Source organism: Ambystoma mexicanum, chromosome 2p (assembly GCF_040938575.1).
Source record: "Ambystoma mexicanum isolate Mex_15411 chromosome 2p, UKY_AmexF1_1, whole genome shotgun sequence".
NCBI lineage: Eukaryota > Metazoa > Chordata > Amphibia > Caudata > Ambystomatidae > Ambystoma > Ambystoma mexicanum.
The window spans coordinates 1,148,158,288-1,148,180,833 of record NC_090923.1 but is presented as its reverse complement, the minus strand read 5'-3'; the positions used below and the strand labels follow the sequence as shown (position 1 = coordinate 1,148,180,833).

Below are 22,546 nucleotides of genomic sequence, written 5' to 3'. Positions count from 1 at the left end.
CGATTGGGCGGAGAGGAAGCGTGGAACGCAAGAAGAGTTTAAGGCGTGATGAGTGTCTCAATCATTCGGTTATATGGCCCAGTCTATGGGGAGTTGCCATGGTAGCAAAGAACACACTTCTGGGCATGCCCCATACTGTGACTGTGGTCGAAAGCGCTTGCCCTGGTGCCACAAGATGGCAGCGCCCATGAGAGAATGCAAACCATGAGAAGGGGAGAGTTCCTGAACTAAGTAACATTCAACCACGCAAGCAACTATCCATAAAGCATTTGAGTTGCCCCTCTGCCCCTGCTGTCGACTCCAAAGTTCAGACAGGGCAAGGCCCATTTTGTGCCTGAAGGATGTTTGAGAAGGAAAACCGTGAAGGCATTTCCTGGATTAAATGGAATTCCGAAATAACTTTGGGGACAATGGTGGAAGGGAAGAGTGAGTTTGAAGGACCACCTTTACCTCTGTGGCATACCATGAAGGATTTTTCAACATAAAGGGCTTGGAGTTCGCCAATCCTTCAAGCTTAGGTGACAGCCACAAGAAAGACTGCCTTCCAAGCTTAGGTGACAGCCACAAGAAAGACTGCATTCCAAGCTTAGGTGACAGCCACAAGAAAGACTGCCTTCCAAGTCACCAATGCTATATCTGCAGCAACCATAGGTTTGGAGGGTTTATTGCTGACCATTGCTAGAACAACATTAAGGTTGCACTGAGGATGCTAAACTTTTCTCAGCGGATAAAGATGACCTATCCCACCAAAGTGACATTTTACCAATGGTGTGGACACTGAGGAGATGTATCTTCTGAATAGTCATGAGATCATGTTGTTGAAAGGTAGGTCCGACGTGAGCCCAAGGAAGCCCTGTGGCAGATGAAAGACAGTACATTGTCGAAGGAGCTGTACAGAGGATCTGTCTGATTTTCCAAACAATCAAAAAACATGGTTCATTTGCTCTTGCACTGTGAGCATATGGAATCCTTCTTAGCAGCTTGAATAATGCGGATGTTGTTGGCTGATAGGACTAGAAGTCCCAAGCAAAGATGTTTAGTAACCAGGTGTTAAGCACTGTATTGCAACGATGCTTGGTACCGGTTATCCGTGATTGGTCAGAACGCTGAGAACTGGACTCTCGTCTCCTTGGAGTGCGGGGGGGTCCATTATGGTAGGCCGTAGTAAGGAACAGACCCGAGAGCCTTCCCATTTAGGGCACACTGAAGGATACCTAGGAATTGGCTCCCTACACCACGGAACCGGGGAGCCGGGCTGCCGCTGGTTAAGCTGGAGCAGAGGTGGAAGGTCATGGGGCGGAGAGGGAATGGGAAGGACGCCAGCAAACCCCACCGGCCCTCAATAATGGGGGACTGAGAAGGCTGCAGTGATCAAGCAGAACACAACAAGGAGCCAGGAAGAGAGAGATGATCCAAGGATGGGCCAGGTCAGAGCTCAGGGAGGAAGAGAGGCAGAAGGCATAACAGCAAGACAAAGGAAACGGCCACCAAGGATAAGGAGCACGCTACAACGCATCCACCTCCTCCCACGCTGGGTTTAAAATAGCCCTTGCACCATGGAAGCGAGGCTGGAGCTCCCGGTGCGGTTAATATGGCAGCGCTGGGCACTAGCCATAGTGCGCATGCACAGTGACATGGCACTGGTCCCCTGTGCATCAGAGGCGTAGCCAGGATTGTCTCGCAAATGGGGCCTGAATCTAATGTAGTTGGGCCCACTGCACTGACAAAAATATTTGTAAATCCCCACACAGCGCTGCTGAGAGGGCATTTATAGATTTTGGGTGGGCCTGGCCCTTTAGGCCATACCCTGTCTACGCCTCCGCTGTGCATGCGTGCGTGCAGCAAAATGGGTGCACCCATGGCAGCAGTGCCCGTGTCGCTCGCCCACCCATCCACAGCAGCTCCACCGGGGAGGCCGTACGGAATGCAGGCGTGGATCCTTCATCTTCAGTATACCCACCAGTCAGGTAAGCGTCGGGAGTGGCGGTGAGCACACGGCATGACACGAGGGAGATAAGGACATCGATTGACAGATAGGAGGGTGCCGAATTTGGCTCCCACTCTGATACAATACGTACACCCTGATGGGAAGACAAATTGGCTGGGTATTCGATACGTTCATCAGATTGGAAAACCAGAACCTGTCTGGCCAACATCGGGCTATGAGAATTAAGGAACGGTCCCTCATCTGTTGGAATTTCAGGAGAGTCTAATGAATTAGGAGGAGAGGAGGAAGAGCGTAGACATACTTCTCTTACCATAAGATTTCCAAAGCCTACCCTGCTGAGTTTGGTCTCTGACACTGACAACACTTGAATACAATATATTTCTTGGTAGATGATTGGCAAATGGATCTCTTCCAGGCCATCCCAAGCAGTTGAACAAATTATGTGTTACCTCTGGGTGCAGTTTCCATTCATTATTGTCAGACACCAAACGTCTCCGAAAGTCCACTTCATTGCTGAACTGGCCTGGGAGTGCTTGTGCAACAGCCCACTCACATAGAACACTACCACCAAGAGGAAAAAGGTCACTGACCTGGTGCTGCCTGCTCTTTTCACATAGATCATTGATGTTGAATTGTCAGTCCGAGTCTGAACAAATGATAGTGGGAAGCAACGCCTTGATGCCTTGAGTACCAGTGATAGTACGTGTAACTCGCACAAATATATGTTCCTTGCGGTCTTGAGAAGTTCAAAGATTGAGGACTTGAATCTCACAGGATAGCTACCCAGTCCAACAACCTGGAACCTTTTGTAATGGTCTCACAGGATAGCTACCCAGTCCAACAACCTGGAACCTTTTGTAATGGTCACGTGAGACCGGAGGGGTCTGAAAAAGGGAACCCCCACTTTCAAATTGTCAATTTTAGTCCATGACTGTATGAATTTCCCCTGGTATGATCAGGACTTTGGATTCTGGATCTGGAGCCTCCGACCAGACAGCTCCCAGAAAGAGGAGACATCCTCATTTTCAAACAGGCCAAAATAATCACCAGGACATCAGAGGCCATCAGGCCCAGAAGCCTCTGAAAACATGTGGCAGACATAGATTCTTGGGACAGGAACAGAAAGCATTTGTAAACAATGTACCAAATTCTTTCTGTCGTTGGGAAGACCAAGGCTTAGTCAGTGTTCCACTGAAACCTATGAAAATCAGATCCTGTGATGCCATCAAGGACAACTTTCCCAGAATCATGGACAAACCCAGGTCGGAGAGCAGAATCAGCAAGAGGTGTAGATGTTCTTTGGCTGTTTGTTGGGACCAGGCTCTCACCACCCAGTCATCCACGTACGGGTGCATGTGGACTCCTTGAAGGCAAAGGAAGCCCACCACTTCTGCCATTATTTTGATAAGAACACAGGAGGCAAAGCTCAGTCCAAAAACCATAACCATGTATTGAAAGGAACAGTTGCCCTCTGAAAAACATTACAAGCATAGCATTGGCATTCTGGCCAAATGGGGACAGTCATATGTGTCCTTCAGATCCACAATGCAACAGTCTCCCTGCTGAAGAGCATATCATATCTGTGCAGGTGTGATCCTCTTGATCTTTTCTTTGAGGAGGCGATTGAAACCCGAAAGGTCGAGGATGGTGCACAGGCCAGCCTGGTGGGACTTTGGCACAGTGCACAAGCTGGAATTATATTTCAAGCCTTTTTCCGTAAGGTTGAACTGCTTACACCGACCCAAACTGGAGCATCTTCTCAATGTTGTCTGCCAATGTGGGGGTGCCAATCAGCACCCAGGGGGTATGAGAAGGAGGCAGTGCAAAGGGAGGATTGCTCTAATCCTAGGCTTCCAACTGAGAGGATCAAATTAGAAAAAGAAGAATCGTAGGCCCATTCTAGCTACTTCAATCCACATCAGACCCCTCAAAATAAACTTAAACCTTCCAATATGCTGCTCATAAAAGAAAAAAAAACTTGGAAAACATACTTCTTTAGAAAGGTGCAAGAAGGAGCCTTGTAAAACAAAATGTGTCCATTTGGCCCCTTTATGAGTTGCAATATGTCCAGCCATTGCCAGGTCATCCCTGCTGCAGCAGAGGCAGCAAGAGAAGGAAGGGGAAGTACCCATGCTCAGGAGGTGACAATCTTCCCATAGACGTGGTCCCTTGCACATTCCCATCTGCTGAATGAATTAAAGAACTTGCAAGGGTCCGGTCGCGGTGGACGCTGGCAGATTTAACGCCCAGGAGACCTTACTGGTTTAGCTTTGGCTACAATTCTTGTGCTTGCAGTGAACTACGCTGCCTTTGAGGCGACTTTCCGCTTCATGGTTGGATGTCCAGAGATGGCATTATTTTGCTGAATAGTTGTGTGATGCACAAGAGGGTCCTGTGATGAGTGCGTCTGGTAGGATTCGGGGTTGCCTAATGCAGTGATCCTAGAAACCTCCGGGCTGCCTCCACTGCACCACCGTCCTCATAGCATGGGACAGTCACATGGCTCACATGAAAGCAACCGCTGTGCATACACAAAAACCACACTCAATTAGCTAGTCCATATGGGGCAGGTTAAAAAATAACACTACAACATCCTATATTTCCCATTAAAAAACCTGGATTGGATCCAGGTACGGCATTAAGGATACCAGAGAGAGAGAGACCACCATGGGGAATGCCCAAAAAGACAAAAAAACATCAGGGAAAACCTTCCCAATTCAGACCATAGAAGGCTTTCCGACAGATCTAGAATGGAAGAACTACATCTCCCATAATCCCCCTGGTTTGCTAAAGGAAAACACGGACTGGGAATCCACATTAATTGTCGCAGTATCAGAAGAAGTTGGAAGTTGTGGGGGGAGACTGGGCCAACACACGGATGTGTTTTGCAAAACCACGGAAGACAAAACTGAGGAATCCACAGCCCTTGTCTATAAGAGGGCAGAAAGTATACCCCCTTCCCTTCTTAATAACAAGGGGAAAAACGAAATTACATCCTCTCTACCTCTACCTCTCCAAAATTCTAATATTTCAACTGACCTCTGGAAAACAGTACCCAGTTTCAGGATGAGAGACCCTTACACCAAGAGTCAGAGCGGAGGCCAGGTAGATTAGTGAAAACCAAGATGGTCGCCCCACCTCCTATAGCCTCTGTCTCATGAAGCCCACCTCAAGGGGAGTTGAAGGAAGGAAGCTGGTGCAGCCTAGTTACACTTGCATCCTACTGTCTTGGGGACCAGCCAAGGGGAGCGGCAAGGACACTAAATACAGCTCCAAACTCTGTCAGTTTGTGGGCTGCTGGAAAGGAGTACCCATAGTGTATGGAGAGTTTTGAAGGAGCAGGAGGAGAAAAGTGGAGCTGAGGGTAGGGGGCTGGAGGAGCACAGTGTGGCGGAGGACTGGTGATAATTTAAAGGGGGAGAAGGAGGTGGAGAAAGAGCTGGTTTGTAGTAGGTGGAAGGGGGATGGGGAGAATGTATTGTATAAACATCAAGAGGTCTAGAAGAGGTTAAGGAAAAGGAGTGGAGTAAGGCTTAACAGCAAGAAAGCAAGAACGTGTTTAGTGGTGGGAGGAGAGAACAAGGAAGATGGATGAGAATTGACAAAGAAGGCCGAGAGAGTTAAGGAGAAGGTGCAAAAGTTAGCAGGGGAGACTGGGGACTTTGAGGTGGGAGAGCTGTTGGAGGAGGTTTGAGAGTTTAAGCTGGAAGTTGAGGAATTTAAAGAGGAGGTGGTAGTATTGTTGCAGGGGGTAGGTCATGAGGTTGTCAAGGTGAAGGAGTAGGTTGGAGCATTTGAAAGGAAGGGGGGAAGATTAATGAAGGAGGCTGGAGAACAATAGAAAGGAGGCATGCAACATTTGGATCTGGAAGAAGTCACAGAGAAGGCAGAAGTTCGGGACTTGACATCAGGGAGCTGGAAGGAGTTGGAGGAAAGGAGATTTGTTGGAGGAGTACGGAAGGACTTTATAAAGCATTTGAGACCCCCCAAGCAAAGACGCGCCTAGACACTGTAGAGGGGTAAGCTACGAATATTTTGCTGTAGTCTCAAACCAAGAAGACAGTTACATTGGGCATTCCTGTATCATTTGTTAAAATGTGTTTTGTATCACTGAAGTCCAGGGTTCTCCCCCTTGCTTTGACTAGTAAAACCCTTGAAAATATCCCAGAGTAATTCTCCTCTGTTGATTCTGGTGAATGTACGCATAAAGGAATGGGAAGCTCGTCCTGCATGGATGACGAGATACAAAATCACAGACCCCATTTAAAGATCTTTTCCACTTCTGCAATTGGTCAGCCAGTCCATCCTTACCAGTTGTGCAACTATTGGACCTTTAATTATGTTAAAAATGATTTGTTTTTCTGAGACATGCCTTTGGAGGTAATAGTATTCTGGCTCATCTGGCACGCGTACTCCCTAACTAAAGCAGGCATTGCAGAGTATGGGACAGACGTCTACCTGCAGGAGAAAAATTATTAATTCAACCAAATACAGACACTGTGGGTTGCCCGGTATCGAATGTGCTACAACAGGTAATGTGACATAAGTAAAGGTATAGAGGAAACATTTAATTTGTTGTAGATTTGACATTATTTCAGTCTTTCTATAAATGGCTTCCTCCAGTGTAATATGATTACTGTCATCTGTAACCCCACCCGCCCCAGGACACGGACAGACTTAGCAGTGCCCTATGATCACCTGACAGAGGTGATATAAGGGGACTTCAAGTGGGAACTAGGGAGCGGTTGATGGTTGGTGCTTCCTCCTTCAAGGCAGCACCTGTGAGGTGAAGGGCCTCTGTCAGCACATGGATTGGGCCTTCCCTTGAGGCTTTGCTCTGCCACACTACTACCTGTACTATTTTATAAAAAAAGCCCACATCCCTTGATGTGTGAATCCCTTGAACTTACTTGACATGTCCCTTCTGGCGGGACCAACACAGTAAGGTGCACTGCAGACGGAGGTGATGGAGTAGGAATGCTTGAATAGACCAGCAGGGCATTAAGCCTGTTGAAAGGTAGGAGAGAGCTGATGCGACAGCATGTAGGCTCCTTATGAAGCTAGTGAAGTGAGCCGGCTCCGCAAGACCCTGCCTAGGGGTTTGAGCAAGTGGGACCTCACTGGGAGACCCTTACCCTTAGGGAACTCAGACTCCCATTCCTGTGAGGAACTCCCTAGACCATCCACCATATGGTACGATCAGATATTACGAACATTATAAGATCCAGGGACTTGGTTGAAGACAAAACTAAAATATTCCATAATGTACAAGGAGGGATTTGTCTCTTTAAAGAGAGACTTACATTTAACTGAGATGAGTAGGGTGGAAAAGGGGAGCACGCCGAGGAGAGGCGAAGCGCAGACAGAGATAGAAGAGCAAGGGAAGCCCCCTGACACGGTGATGTCTGGAAGAGGCAGAACCAAGGAGAGCCACAGAGCCTGCGACTTTCAGAGGAATCCTGGGCATCAGAAGGAAACGCTGGAGGCCTTGTGTTTCTGAGCAGAGAGAACCTGAGGAGAAGGGAATCGTTATCCCGGTGGTGGCATGCCCATGATGACTTTGTGGTGGGCGGTGCGTCTGTCAAACGGCACCAAAACCACCCAGCGGTGAAGCCAACGAGATGCCCTATGATCCACATCCAGACCTAGCCACAACGAGAGAGAGGACCGAGTGCGGGACACCGATAACAAGGAGAAGCACAAGATCCGGAGCAGAGGAAGAGAACCTGATTGACTACTGAGCCTAACAGCGTTCCCCTGCAGATGCAGAGGTATCGGGGAGAATGGGAGTACCGGGAGGCCGCCAGGGGCATAGGTACGGAGCAAGAGAAACTTGTCTCTGTGAAATTGATGAGAGTCTAAATATAAAGTCATTAAAGCGGAACTGTGTTAATGTGATCAAGAGATACACCTGTAAGAGAAAGTATTAAGAACTGAACAAAAACACCCTGGGAAGATGTGAAGTACCCCAAGGTTTAAGAAATAAAGAGTGGGGGAGACCAGAGAGAGAAGTTTATAAATATGAACGGGAAGTGAAATAAAGTGAATCAGATAAGAGGAGAAATAAACTGAACAACCCCAGGAGAGAGGGAAGGCCAAGTCACTACAAAGAATAATCCTCCTAAGAAGGCCTGGGTTACAAGAGTCAGAAAGACATATAAGCCTGTATCATAGTATAAGAAAGAGTAATACAAAGGACTGTGGAACCACTGTCCCAAAAGGGGATTCAAAACTCAAGTACATTGTAAAAGAGTTACAGGATCTTGTCCAGAAGGTGGCAAGAGAATATTTGAAGGCATTTTACTGAAGAGAACTATGGACTAAGAAGAGACATTGCCATAAGAGATAACCAAGATAGGGGAGACATTCTCCTAGTATAATTTAAGTTGGTTAAAATAGTGGTGGGGTCAGTTAGAACTATTTTTGGGCTGTGGCCATATTCATTTGGGATTTCCTGAAGACTGAGGGGCACCTTGAGTTATTTATATAGGCAGGGATATCCCTATAGCAATGGGGAAAGATCGTCATTATGTTTATTATTTTAATAAACACCAGTAATAATGTCCTTCAAGAGTCCGCCTCCTTCTTCCAACCCGCCACAGTAGGTACAGTGGGTACAGTGGACATCTTGCAAAGAAACCAGTAGTGTGGATCAAATAAGATGGCCAATATTTAGTTTGAGGGCCTAAGGGCTTGGTGGTCCAAGGCTACCAAACTGCATGTGTTTCACTTGTTCTTAAGAAGGTAAACCCGCAGAATAGGTCATCAAAATACCCTTTCTAAGGTAGAGGAGCAGTTGATTGAAGCACTGCTGTAGAGATGATAACAAAAAAAAATTCTTACGCTTCCTGCCTTGGGTGGGAGGAGGAGCGATTGCAATTCAGCGCCGATAGTGAGCTTAAGTACCCCTTCACATCAAGCACAAATGGAGTAGTAGGTGGTGCCTAATATCTGCTAGTTGGTTGGAGGGGCTAAAGTAAAGGTGTGGCAGGGGCCAAGCCACATGCCATTGGCCTGATCAAGCATGGCCCCTACAACCAACACTGGTACGTTATTCTCCACTGAGTACAAATGGAGAAGAAGGTGGACCTCTCCACCCCCATAGTTGTATGTTCCAATACTGAGGACTAAGAGCAAAGCAACTGTACAGGTAGAACCAATAGCCAACAAAAGCCCATATCCCTGGCAAACTCCTCACCAACAAGACTTTGTATATATCATTTATTTAACTTTACTGGTAGGATTGAACTGTGATGGTGCTATGAACAAGCTCAGACATTTTGGCCTGGGTAGTGCACTGTACAAATGATCAATACTATTATAGTTGAACTACCAAGACGTTAGGGAACATGTGGTAATCAACAACCACCTGCACAAGTCAGAACACAGATTCATAGCGATTAGGGGAACAAACGTTACACTCGCTTCTATCTGGGACATGCTGAATAACTACGCTGACACTAGCAAGCCAAGTGCACCCATCCTTATAGACACTTTTGCAGCATTTAATACGATCAGCCATGAAATTCTGATAAAAGGATTTGAGGACATCAGACTAAAAGGGACCACATTATGTGGGATCACTTTCTTCCTCCCAGAGAGGACAACAACATCTGTATCCTCACTCGAGTAACTCGAGAAGCCAGCCATTCTCTCTTCATCATTACATTGTCCCTTTCATGGCCAAGGGGATCAACAGATTCAGTCAAGATGGTTCATTTTGATGACCCTCTGAAATAGCACAGCAATGTTCCTCCTTTCCACCATGTAGTGGAAAAGTGAGGAGTAAACAAAGGCGATTTACGGCTTTACTCTTCACCTTTCTAGTACAGGGTGTAATTTACAATGGATTTCCATGGATATGCCTGCTTGTCCCAGGTGGAAATTGCAGGTGGATTGCACAGGATTCCACTACATCAACTACATCAATCCCAGCATGAGAATCCTGTGCAGACTGCCTGCATTTATATGTCGGAGCGGGAAATGCAGATAGACGTGTTATGTTTGCCTCACACCCAACGCCACCATACAAACTGTGCAAAATAAGAATGGACCGCACAAATTCACAGTAAACATATTTACCACCGTCTTCTGCAATCCGCTTCATCTTGAAAATGACCCCCAAGTTCTCAAGGTTTAAGAGTCTTTATTAAAAAAATAAAAAAATCATCTGGACCATTAAAATGTTGGGAAAACTTAAATAGTCAACCAGCCTTTCTGGAGGATTGTAGCCTATCGGCCCCTCTCCCTTGAGCTACGTCCACTTGTGTTCAAAAGAGTCACCTACAGTGTAATGGCTTTTTAAGTGTCCCAACACTTCTTTTCTTTGTTCTTGTCATTGGTTGCTGGTCTTTCTTTGCATTTGTCAGAATGTCATTCTCCTGAAGGTCTAACTATGTCTTCAACACCCTTGTTCAGAATTGATCTCACTGGGGTACGCCATTTAATGGAGCTTCAGCAAGACTTTGCGAGTCCCAGGGCTCAGTAAGCTTACTTTGGTGGAAGCTAGTTTCCCAGCACAACCTGGACAGACCTCTGCCTTCTGACTTAGGAACGTACTCTTCCCTAATTACATCACTTGCTTTGTACCTTTCCCCCGTCTTCAATTTCTCTTGAAACTGCATGCACCTTCTTTCTTTCGTCCTCTCCTCCTTCCTGTGTCAGCTTGTTTTTCCCCAGTTTTCTCTCAGCCCCTGCACCCAGTCGACTGGTTCTCCTTCTCTCCTTTCCTTCAGGTTTCTCACCAATACACTTCTGCTGTTCTGGCACACTTCTTCGGTCCCCGCTTTTTTACCAATTTTATGTGGCCGCCACCAAAATCTCTATCTTCCTCCTCCCCTTCACTTTCTGCTATTCCTCTCAACTCCTTTTGCTTTGTCTCCCCCTCCTCTAACTCTTTCCCTTTGTTTCCACTGTTGTTTTTCTTGCTCTCCCCTCCTCCTATGCTTTCACCACCTTCAGTTCTCTCATCACCTTCTACACTGTATCTCTCACCACATCTTTACCCTTCACCAACCTCTCCTCTTTTTCTCTTTCCACTTCAAACACCAACCAAAACGAACTGATAATTTCAGGCACTCCATCCTCAAGGCACAAGGATACGGGGACCTGTCCACAGTCAACAGCAACACATTGCGCTACTACTCTACAGGATAGACTATGACAACATCTTCTACTGGTGGATACTCTAGTGAACAGACAACAAAGGGTACACAATGTGGCAGCTAGACTCCATCTGAGACTCAGAAAATACCAGCACATCACCCCATCCCTCCAAACGCACCACTGGATCCTCAGACATCACCCAGCTGTAAACAATGAGACACATGATCAGCAACAGCGAAGGCCATATGCCTCGGACCTTTTTTTCGCATCATGAATAAGCACTGCGTACATGTAAACAGAGGTAGCCAAATGTGAAGAATGACCTGAAGAACAAACTTGCAAACTAGGACAAAACAGAGACAAAACCTCTCTGCTTATTCTCACCAACATCCTACATGTGGCACACAAAGGCATAACTAAAGGAATTTAGAAGAGCGGACTCTTTTTTTCAATCAGTCTGCCTTTACTGACTCTTAATTGCAATGGCAAGAACTCTATCATGATGGACGACAACTCAACATTGCTCTCCAGTTCAGTAACAGACTGGAACTGAAAAGGTTCAAACTACCCTTAAAATTCATAAGGTAAGATTCCCTGCTAACCCAATCCCCTCTAACTGACTCACATCCCCATCTCCACTGCTCACATAGTCAAGATGGCAGCGATCTGCTTACAAAATATCACATTAATGGAGCAATGCCACTACTAAAAGCAAAAAAGTGATGCGTGGAAGGTTTCAAATGAATCTGAACCGCTGGCATTGCTCTGGGCACCGTTCCACAGCACTGTATTTTAGCCCTTCCGCGCCATTGCAAACAAAAGGGTCCAGCCATATGCAAATCAGTCAGGTACTGCCACCAATGGGATAAGCCCTGTTCGAACTTCTAGGCCAGGTCCCCTCTGCACGGAAACCCAAGCAACCCCAGGCTTGTTTCAGGCTTGTTGGGCCTCCTCAGTGAGGTACGGCTTGGTTCTTCCATGCACTTGCGCTTTTTTAAATGTCACTGGGCCTAGTAAGATCGCTGTTTTTCTGTTTTTTCTCCCTTGTTCCCCTCCCTTTTTGCCTGGTCGCGCTCTGAACACTTGTGTATGAACGCGATATAAATACAATATCATTTCATTTCATTTCATACCCTCTCTCACATAGGGAGACAAAAAAAAAACACAAAAGTGATGTATGGAAGTTTCCGAATTAATCTGAAACACTGGCATTGCTCTGGCCAACCTTCCACACAACCGTCTGCGCCATTGCAAAAGGTTAAGCCAGAGGTTAAGATTTCTTCTAAAACTTCCAGCCATCACCCTTTGTTTTGCTGCAATGCCACTACTGACATCTCTAGTTCTATCACACCGCCATCGTCCTTGGATGCAAACACACCCAAGTGTCATCACCACTAACCATTTAAGTCTCACATGCACCTAGTACTTTGATACTTCTAGCCTGCATCCATCAACATCTGAGAATTCACATCTGCATCTCCCCTTCTATCCCACTAACCATAAACCCACTCCCCCAGCTTTTCTTGCAGGACCCCATGCAAACAGGATGCCAAAATGGCAGAGCTATGCTAAACAAGACCACCTTCAATGACATTATGAATAACATTGTGCACTTATGCAGCGCTTCCTGCCAGATTCCTCCGCCTAATAACAGGTATTATTATCCCCCTTTTTTAATTGTGTTTAATGGCTGAACCTCTGAAGAAGGAAAGGCTATGTCGGCCCGGCTGCAGGCTTCGAACTTGCAAAGCACAGTCTGCCAGTCAGTGACCAACATTTTACTTGTGCAACTATCTACCCATGTCTGATATCAAACCAAGTACAAGTGAAGCTTTTTGTGAAGTGCCACTTTACAGAACCACTCTAGGTGATCCAAGTTTTAGCAGCCTAGAGTACACATCTCTCCGTCGCGTCTTAGGTTTGGAGCCAATATACAATATCTTCTGCATTGTTGTCTTTCAAGAGCTAGGGGGCAGGGCAATCTGTAGATTTGCCATGGGGCTCAAGGTGGAACTCTGTTTTAAGTTGCAAGTATTAAGTGCCATCATCGGGAAGTGCCACTTGTCCCAAACAACTCAGGATGAGGAATGGAGGAAGTAGGACTTGCTTTTAGCATGGATAAATAATGCCTACCATTCCTCGGTCCTGATGGTCACAAAAGACCCAACAGCCTTGATGAAGTGCCTGCACATTTATACTCATTTTTCTAAAATATGCTCAAACAAATCTCTTAAATTGACAAGATGTCATGCTAAGATGTTGTGCAAACCTGAGCATCTCAGTTAAGGTCACTTTGCACTCTTGCACAGAATGTGCAGTTGTATTGCTTAATAGTAAATGGTGAATGTAGAAGTATACACACAATGGTAGAAATTCAAAAGTCAGGACTTGGTTATCATTCCACACCTAAATATGGGACAAGTTGAGAGGTTTGTAATCTCTCCTCTGGATTAGATGCAGTCTCCTGCTCTCAGCCATTTTTAGAAATAGGCAGCCAGAGAGTTGTTAATCATGGTTTAAAGACAAACTGCAGTTCTACAAAAATACATCAAACTAAATAGAAGGTATAAACATGTATCTATCGAGTGGTGTGAAATTTAAGACACAGGTATTATTGTAATTTAGTTTTCATTAACTTCAAATTAGATTCAGCTACCAGTGAGCTGGGGAATGTGGGACTTTTGCTTTGAGATGTAGATATGCCCATCAAATAAAGTTTTTTTACTGACTGATATGCCCATCTCATGCTGCCAATTATCCAAACATTCTGTACGATGTCTGCAGGCAGGCCTCAATGAACAAATACAAAGAAGAGGGTGAAACAAAGAAAATATTCCAACCGCTCCATGCGTACCGACAGTCATGACAGCTCTGATGTCGCAGTGCGCGACCCAGAGGCCCACCCCCCAGTGAGATTTCTAGGGTGTAGTAGGGCTGAAAACTGGGACCACTGTGGTGGATCTCCAACCTCGCTTGGACCTGAACATCGATCTGCTACCATTGGTAATTACTGAAGATTCCCTACTGGAAAGGTAACCAACACAATATCCTATCTACAACATTGGCCGTATATATTCAGCATTGAACCCATAGTTGAAATCCAGGGACCGCACAGCATCAGGACCAATTTTGCACTCAGCTAATTTGAAGGCCACCTTTCTAATTCACTATTTTCCATAGGATACTAACCTGGCGTTGAGTGAAAGATTGTGTGCGACATCCTCTAAGCACCCTACAATAACTGCCTACCCCTAGTACACCGGTTGCCCTTGACCCTTGAGAGTGATCTTACCTGACATGGTATGGACTGAGGAGTACATCCCTCAAAGACGTTTTAGATCAGAACTCGGGTATAAAGTATATTTTGATGTGCAACTCTGCAGGCATTCCTTCATTCAAAATAATACTACACCCCCTGCATTCTAGCTAGCATTCATCGTCTGACCCCAGCTATGTCTAGGTGAGCAAAGAAAGCTAAGGGATAGGTTGTTTGCATAGATTTGGGAAGGCAACCCGAGTTCCTAAAGCTAGTATTGAGGAATTGTTCCAACTTTTTGGGTCAGGGTTTTTTTTTGAGAAAAGATATTCATTACAATTTGGAAAAAAACGGAGTAAATTGGCAGCAAATATTTTAAAATTGTATAAATCGGAAAAGGATCCTTTGCTGAATAGAAATAGGCAAGTAAGACTTTCAAAGTGTTCACGCTAACAATGAAATGACAAAATATACACTGTCTTCATATGAGCATTTATGCACAGCTGGCGCTGAATTGAGGGCCTCTGAAACGAAGTGCTTCAGGGCACGGTTCAAGTAAAGGACAGCGGGTATGTTATCTCTCTTCATCCATTTTGAGTAAAAACAATATTTCACAGAAATAAGTTAAATATCTTTCGATCTCGAACAATCGTTCAACCATTTCAACCAAGAGCTGGAAAGCATAGCCTGAAACATGAAATATGCAAACAGAAAAAGGCACTAAAGCTAACTTCCTTTGTTAGTTGCAGAGAATTCCAAGTGAGTTATTCACTCCAGGGGCACTCCAATATCTTACTCGGCTCAAATGTCTGCATTGCATGAAAGTCTGTAGGCACTGAACCGGTGTGGAACAATCCACGCCAAACCCGAAAAGGACAAGCACGAAACAATAGCAATATACTCATTATTCACATTCATATTAACCATACATATTTAACCATATTGATACTGTGGTGGGCTGGGAGATCTAGTGGGGAAACCTGGGACCACAAAGAGGGGATGACAGTACCCAGCAGGGGAGTCATGTGAGGACAACGATTTTGGGCCTTCAGTTCTGAGATAAAGGGAATGCCCTCTGAAATGGTGGGAGGCCTGATCTATGAGATAGTGGGATTCGGGCTCTGCGATGGGCGGCCTCCATGGTGGAGGGACTCAGGAAGGGTATTTTCTGTCATTGTTTAGAAGTACTTCTTCTCCCTCCTTCTGACCCTCTCATGTACTGATCCTTCGGGTGATCACCACCATCCAAGTAAAGTTGTATATCACTCTATGTATATTTGATCATCTCAAATCTATGCCCTTTTTAGCGGTGTATCCTATGCCCTTTTTTGGTATAACTATCTTTCACCAAAATTGGATTTAGGCAGTAGGAAGTCTGGTGTAAAGTCGTTTCAACAGTCCCTCTCCCTTCCTGACTGAACCCTTTGGAGCAGGTCTCTGTGTTAATAGCCCAAATACATGTGCCTTTTTACAGACACTCACCTTACTAAACCGGTTAGTACGACTCTAAGCACAACAGTAACGCATGCCTCGCTCTTCCACACTAGGCTACGTAGAATGGAAATCTGGGACGGACTCATGGTACAAGTACCACTCCAAAGACACCCCGTCTACTATTTTACTGGGGCATTTTGCACAAATTTGAACATTAGTAAGCCTGACACAGATGTTCACTACAAACCATTGCATTTTTTGGCAGTGCGCCTCAAGGAGCAGAGTTCATTATCGTATAAGTGCCACCCCACAACTCTCTCCAGCCTTACTCACAGGGCCCTTGGCAGTATGACTCAGTGGGAGAATGAGTACCAGGAACTTGACAACACACACACACAGCACACAGGCTACATAGACCCCCTTCCCATACTCCCCCCCACCTGCCATTGCCCCAGCACCTACTTGTTGAAAAGGTTGAGCCCAATACGGTACTGCCGCCTTTGCACCACATCATTGTTGAAGGCGGGTGAGTCCCAGCTGTGGCGGGTCTCGCGCTGATAGGTCTGCTTGCAGAGAGTAGATGTGGGTGGCTCACGCAGGCTGTCCCGCGAAGAGGAGCCTGTGCTGCAGTTGATGGTCTCATTGGAGTTCGTGGTACTGTTCAGACTGTCGTTATCACCGTCAGAATTTTCAGGCTCTGACTTGGGATGGCGCCCAGCTGTCCCATTGTTTCCATTCCCCGTGGGCACAGCCTCCGGGTGGTAGTGGCGGTGTGGGTTCTGAGGGAGGGGTGGACGTGCCTGGCCTTGGGGAAGCACTTGTTTCAATGTGCCATGGTCATGAGGGCTACAGTTCTCCTGCTCGTATACTGCTGGCCTGTTGGTGATTGAGCCCCGGTCCGAGCGATCACTCAGGTCCACCGAGCTATCACTGGGAGGTTCGATTGTCAACAATGGGAGGTGTGCGCCCCGCATTCGATAGTCCCGGCATTCCATGCATGAAGGTGTACTCTTGCGGCTCCCATTTTCACGGCTGTCTTCCCTGGATGATGTAGCCCAATACTCTTGCCGGGAGCCTGGACCCGCATGAATATCCTGATCAGAACTAGGAGAGCGATCAAGAGACATGGGCGAGACAGGCACACCTTCGTCCATGTAGAGCGTGACGTCACTGAAGGAAGTGGCAGTGCTGTCTTCCCTCTTGTCTTTGCCCTCTCCTTTCTCGGGGGGTCCAGGGTCCTCCCGACGGTCAGTGCAATGCATAGTTCGGCAATTCAAGGCATCATCGATTGACTCAGCCAAAGATTTCACCTGAGGAGGAAATCAAAGCATTAGAAAGTGGTTTACTATTTCAGGTAGTCGGGCAGAGTGGGATCGCGATCCTAGCACTGAGCTGAACCAAATCCGAGAAGCTTCTGTTAGGTTTGCTAGATTGAAGGCACGCTAAAAGATATCTCAACATAGCTGATAGCAGCCTCTCTAAGGCGTAACAACAAAATATAAAAGATGCTGTGTTAAACCTATGCAAGTGAGGTGCTAGGCTACTCCCCATTACAAGAGGGCTCTTCTACAAACAATTAAAGCTTGAGGGCAGGGAGGCTGAGGAACATTGATGCCACTACTGAATCCATAAGAACATTGGGGTGTTAAAAACAAACGTAAGCCAAATCAATTTGCACAACCATTGATAAGCGACTTGAGGACACAAAACATTTCCATGAACCTGAAGCAAAAATGGCATAACAAACTAAAGCAATGCTTTTTGTTTTCCCCAGTGCTCCTGAAGAACCCTAATGAAATGAAGACACTGATTATAAGAGAAGAATGCAGATCTGGAACCCACAAAACCTCTAAGATGGGAGAAAGTGCCAGGGAGGTTATGGGGTTGGGTTGACTAAAGTAGTCTGAAAGTAGCTGAAAAAAGGAAGGAGGATGCCTTTGAAGACCACAGAAAAGGAACAACAAATAGGGTACCTCAAAAGCCAGTAAAAGCTCTCTGGATGAAGCGTTTTTCTAGTTTGCTGCTGAATCTATTATTTCAGTGTAGTCACAGCAATCCTGTAAGACTGGACGTGCTTTTGAAAAAGATGCCATGTTATTCATGCTGTTTAACCACTTCTGAAGGAATATTCCAAACAGATTTCAAATAGCTTTTTGCAGAGACACTGTGGTAAGAAGGTCATTGAGATGGATGCACATCAAATGTCTCTAGTTACAATACAAGAATATGGAATATATTCTAAATAAAATGGAATAAAACTACACCAAATATTTTTAAATTCCAAATGTCAATACATGCTAAGCATTGACAGACCAAGGTGTGAACTGCCTTCTGACTCACCTGCTTAGAAAAGCTATCCTCAAGCTCAGTGGTCTCTGAGAATTCCCCAGAGGTGGTGATAGATTCCCCATCAATGCCACTGCCGGAGCCGACATATTGCAGACTCCTCTCTGACTGCGTCCGTGCTGCTGCCGCTACCCCCTCATCCAAGGACACAGGCTTCCCTTCAAAGTAAGCAGCATTCTGGTGCTTATCAAACTCCTCGAACGAGTATTGCATTCGCATGTTGGACAGGATAATACGCCGGGACATGCGGCTCTCTGACGCTGAACTGCGCAGCCGCTCAAAGTTCTTGTTCATGCGGTACTGTCGGAATGCAGTCTGGATAGTACGTGCAGCTCTGCGGCTCAGGAAGTAACCGCCATACTTGCGTTCCAACATCTCCACCTGTGTAGGGAAAGGGAAGGAGAGCACGGAAATAGGAAACTGTTCAGACATAAGGAGAAAGCAATCACTCACACGGTCAACCTAAAGAACCGGGCTCTGTACCCTTCCTTCCAGCACCGGGCTCCTCTCTGAAGCCATCAGCACTAATCCCTGTCCTGACCCTGACTGCACCAATTCCTGCCCTGAAACTGGCATCACAAGCCATTGCTGTGAGACTGACAACACCAGGTCATGTTCATAAACTGTCAGCATGGGCCCTTACGCTCACAGTGAGAGAACCTAACTCTGCTCTCATCCTGCCAGGACAAGAAGCAGCCAATAGCTGCTCTCAGAAGCACCTCAATGGCCTCAGTTGGTGAACACCAGACGTTTCCGTCACAAAGCCTCGTGTCTGCAAAATGCAGGTACTTCGTACAATCAAAACATAAACAATCATGCTAACGATAATACAGGACTGACATCTAATCAAGGCCACTTCTGATTTACAAAGATGTTTAGGGCACAACTTTGAAAACGATATGACTGACAATATTTTCAACAGAACTATAAATTCAATAATCTGATTGCCCAATAAACCAACTGTTTGTTTTCAAGCGTGGGTGCCACCAAAGGTGTGATTATGCATTAAATGGCCACTTGGACTTTGAAGTACCTTGAATAAATTGGATGCAAGATTAACACATGAAGTCATTATTTGAACATGTACTGTATTATATAAATATATACGTATATACATATATATATATTATTTATACATACATCCTCCCCCCACACACAAATACACACACATACAAGAATATACATATATATATATGCACACAAGCATACACACACACATGCAGTATAATGCTGCTTATGATTGAGAGAATTGCTGCACATATCGGGCCTATGGGCGATTCTTTAGCCGTGTTCGCTTCACATCTTCAGAAAGAACATGGTAGGACACAGAGAGCTTACATTGAGAGAGTTGGAACACATGCTGATCATGCAAGGGTAACATGTATTCATTTAAGCAGAACACTTTCAGGTTTTCACAGAGATTTTTGTCGTCTTAGCTGGGTCATGACAGATCAATGGTAAGGTAACAACATCCTTAAAGCTTATTAGGTCCACACGTTGCAAGGGGCAAAGCTACCTAAAGGTGTGTCTCGTTTGACAGTTACTGGTTCATTTGTTTGAGTACAAACATTATGATAGTTGTTTGGTTGTGACCGGCATTGCGATTTGAGGAGTTTTACCAGAATGTCCACTCCCAGGGCTAGTGTTGGTACCAAACTACACTGAATGGCATGGACAGGTTGCGTCCTTAAGGTGAACAAACTTCAATTTTCTGGAAGGTGAGCGTAATAGTATGGCGTGGAGACCAGTCCAACCATTGGATTCCTGCCATAAGTAAACCAAGCATCTCTTCTAAAGGGAAGCAATGTGGCACGTGCAGTGTCAAAGTAACAACACAAATCTTTTTTTTCTGATGGTGACAAACCATAATAAAATAACAATAAAAACATTAAAAACAAGTAAAACAAAGCAAATCAGAACATTGATTCAACAATATAATGTTCACCGTGCAATAGGGCTCTTTCGACTTAAAAATACAATACAGAGTAAGGTATCTATTTGGAACAGAGAACAAATGTCTGTTTCCATCATTTAGTGATCTGAGAGTACAACCCCTGCGGATTGGTATTCAATGTTTTTCACCTTAGCAATTCAAAACAAGGGCATAAACTAAGAAGGGTATCAAATCCTCGAAGGAGATACCATACACATGCGCAGGTGAATGTCATTATAGTTCTCCAGTCCGACTTCCAATTTTGAGTTAAAGAGGCTAACAGAAGGCGATTGACTCTTAATTTAAACAGCACAACACCCTGACGAGGGTTGGTACGCCAATTCAAGTAACAATTCGTAAAATGTTCAAGATCAAACTCAAAATAATGTCGAACTACGCGCTTTCCTTTTTCAGAAGTCAACCCCTGCTCTCTCTTTAAAGAGGTATACCTGTGAGGCAAAGTTTTTAAATCTATTGAAGCCATTATGGCTAGAGATAAGAATATCTGGCAAGTACCTAGCATAGCAAATTCCTTTTGAGCATATGTCAGCCGAGTGCAGTGGGATCCTTTGGGGACGGACGGTGCAGTACAAATGGCTGCCGTCTCCTGCTTGCAGTCACGGTGGATGACGCATGACAAGCAGGACTGATAGTAGAATGCTGCCTCAAGAGCAAGAAGGAATAAAGTAACAAATCAAACAGGTCCAGAGAATCGTGCATGGCTATAGACTGTGGTGTGTAGGGAGAGTTTCCGGTCCACTAAACCCTAGAAAAAGGAGCTTCCCTTGTGAGCTCGGCAAACCCAGACCATACATTTGGACTCTGAATCTGGTTGTCTTGACATACATTCATCTCCAGGGTCAGGCTTGGCTCTGGGCTTCCATTCGTACTCCATCCAGAGTGATGATGTTCCTATGGAGCACTAAGCCTGTTGAAGTGAGCATGGGGTGATTGCACCCCAGGGTGATAAAGACCTGACTGATGTAAACGACAGGTGGACAACTTAGGACATGTTGCACAGACTTTATAGGGTTCGGTAAAGACTTGCGATGTTTCCTTAGATGAGTTGGGTATGGAGTTATCTTTAGAGCTAAATGTTCTAGCGGACAGTGTTGCTCCATTGCTAGACATGGGGACTTGGCCATTTAGCCTGAAGCGTTGGCGGATCTAGACATAGTCCTGGGACATCCCGAGGAATAGTAGGAGTTGCAGCCTTGCCTCAAGGGGGGGAGGGGGAAGGGGGAAGGAGGGTGTGTGTGTATATATATATATATATATATATATATATATATATATATATATATATATATGGTGGCAAAGTGAAATGAGCCCAATTCTTACACGACAAAGGAGTAAGGACTCACATAACTAAAGAAGGGAATATGGATACCAAGGCCTTTGGTTGTAGTCAGTCAAATAATACAAGTATAATTTCAGTATTATTGTTGGATCTGTTGCAATAAAAGCTGTCATGTCGTATCTCACACATAACTGGCCTGAGATTCTTGTGCAATTGGGTTTTTCTTTGATGTCAGAGGAAACAGCTTCCCCGGACAGAAAATGGGTTCCCACATTTATCAATTTTAAGAAAATCGATATCGGGGCAGACATGAAAGAAATTGGATTATGGTTTAATGGTGGCAATGGGGGAAGAACGGTACGGTCTAGAGTTGGGGTTAGCCAAGAACGTGGGTTTGCAGGTCCAGAAGCTGCAGCACTCTATTACACATTCCTAAGAGCAGGGATTTTTTCAGCATCTACCAACCTGCCCTCGGCGCCCACTCCAACCAGGAGCAGAGGTTGTGAAACGGCTGGTGGGACTATTCCATTCCATTCCTAGGGTCTTACAAAGGAGAGCAAAGCGTTGTGCTGCCTACCAGCTGCCGAGGTGAGCCAGCAAAAAGAGAGGATTGGGGGTGGCAAGGCAGGCGCTTCAAGCGCCCCAGATGCCATCATACAGAGGTAGACAATCAGCTGCTCCTCAATTCATGATGATGCAATTGTGGTCTTTGCATGCACAACTTTAATGTCACTTTAATGTCCCTTTAATGTCAGTAGCAGTATGACATATTATGGCATGATTATGTAACTATCAGCATCCCTTATGTAATCAGAGAAAATTAATTGAACTATATGGCCAATTGGGTGTTATTAATTATGCACTTTTCTGTTCATTATTACCCTTTTATTGCTAGAACATGGATTATTTTGATTCACAGAGAATTCAATTTCTAACAAATGAGAAAACTAAGTGTGGCATAGAATTGTTGGTGTCAAGGTGTCAGCAGGCCAAGTTACAAACGCTGCTGCAGAGGGGAGGGCTGTTTAAATAGAAACACTTCCTTATATTAAAACAAACGGATAACACCCACACCTAAAATAGCTAGACGAGTTATATTTCAGAGTTTGGGAAACTGCAATGCCCATCTTAAGTTCCAGTTGAACACTGGGCTACTGACAATACTCGGCCCTACAGGTAGTGACCAGGTGGTGGGGCAATGGGTGGATGGTGTGGGGATAATGC

General features: G+C 45.4%; 1 protein-coding gene across 7 annotated transcripts in view; it reads right to left on the bottom strand.

The window, feature by feature from the left end:
• IQSEC2 (IQ motif and Sec7 domain ArfGEF 2) overlaps window positions 1-22,546 on the bottom strand; it is a 1,791,459-nt gene that overhangs the window by 458,727 nt on the left and 1,310,186 nt on the right. For all 7 annotated transcript variants that reach the window (XM_069645245.1, XM_069645244.1, XM_069645249.1 and 4 more), the window contains 2 exons: window positions 18,084-18,470; window positions 16,206-17,053 (listed from right to left, as the gene is read on the bottom strand). In XM_069645245.1, coding sequence (XP_069501346.1) covers window positions 16,206-17,053; window positions 18,084-18,470 — 1,235 coding nt within the window. The remainder of the gene's footprint in view (window positions 1-16,205; window positions 17,054-18,083; window positions 18,471-22,546) is intronic.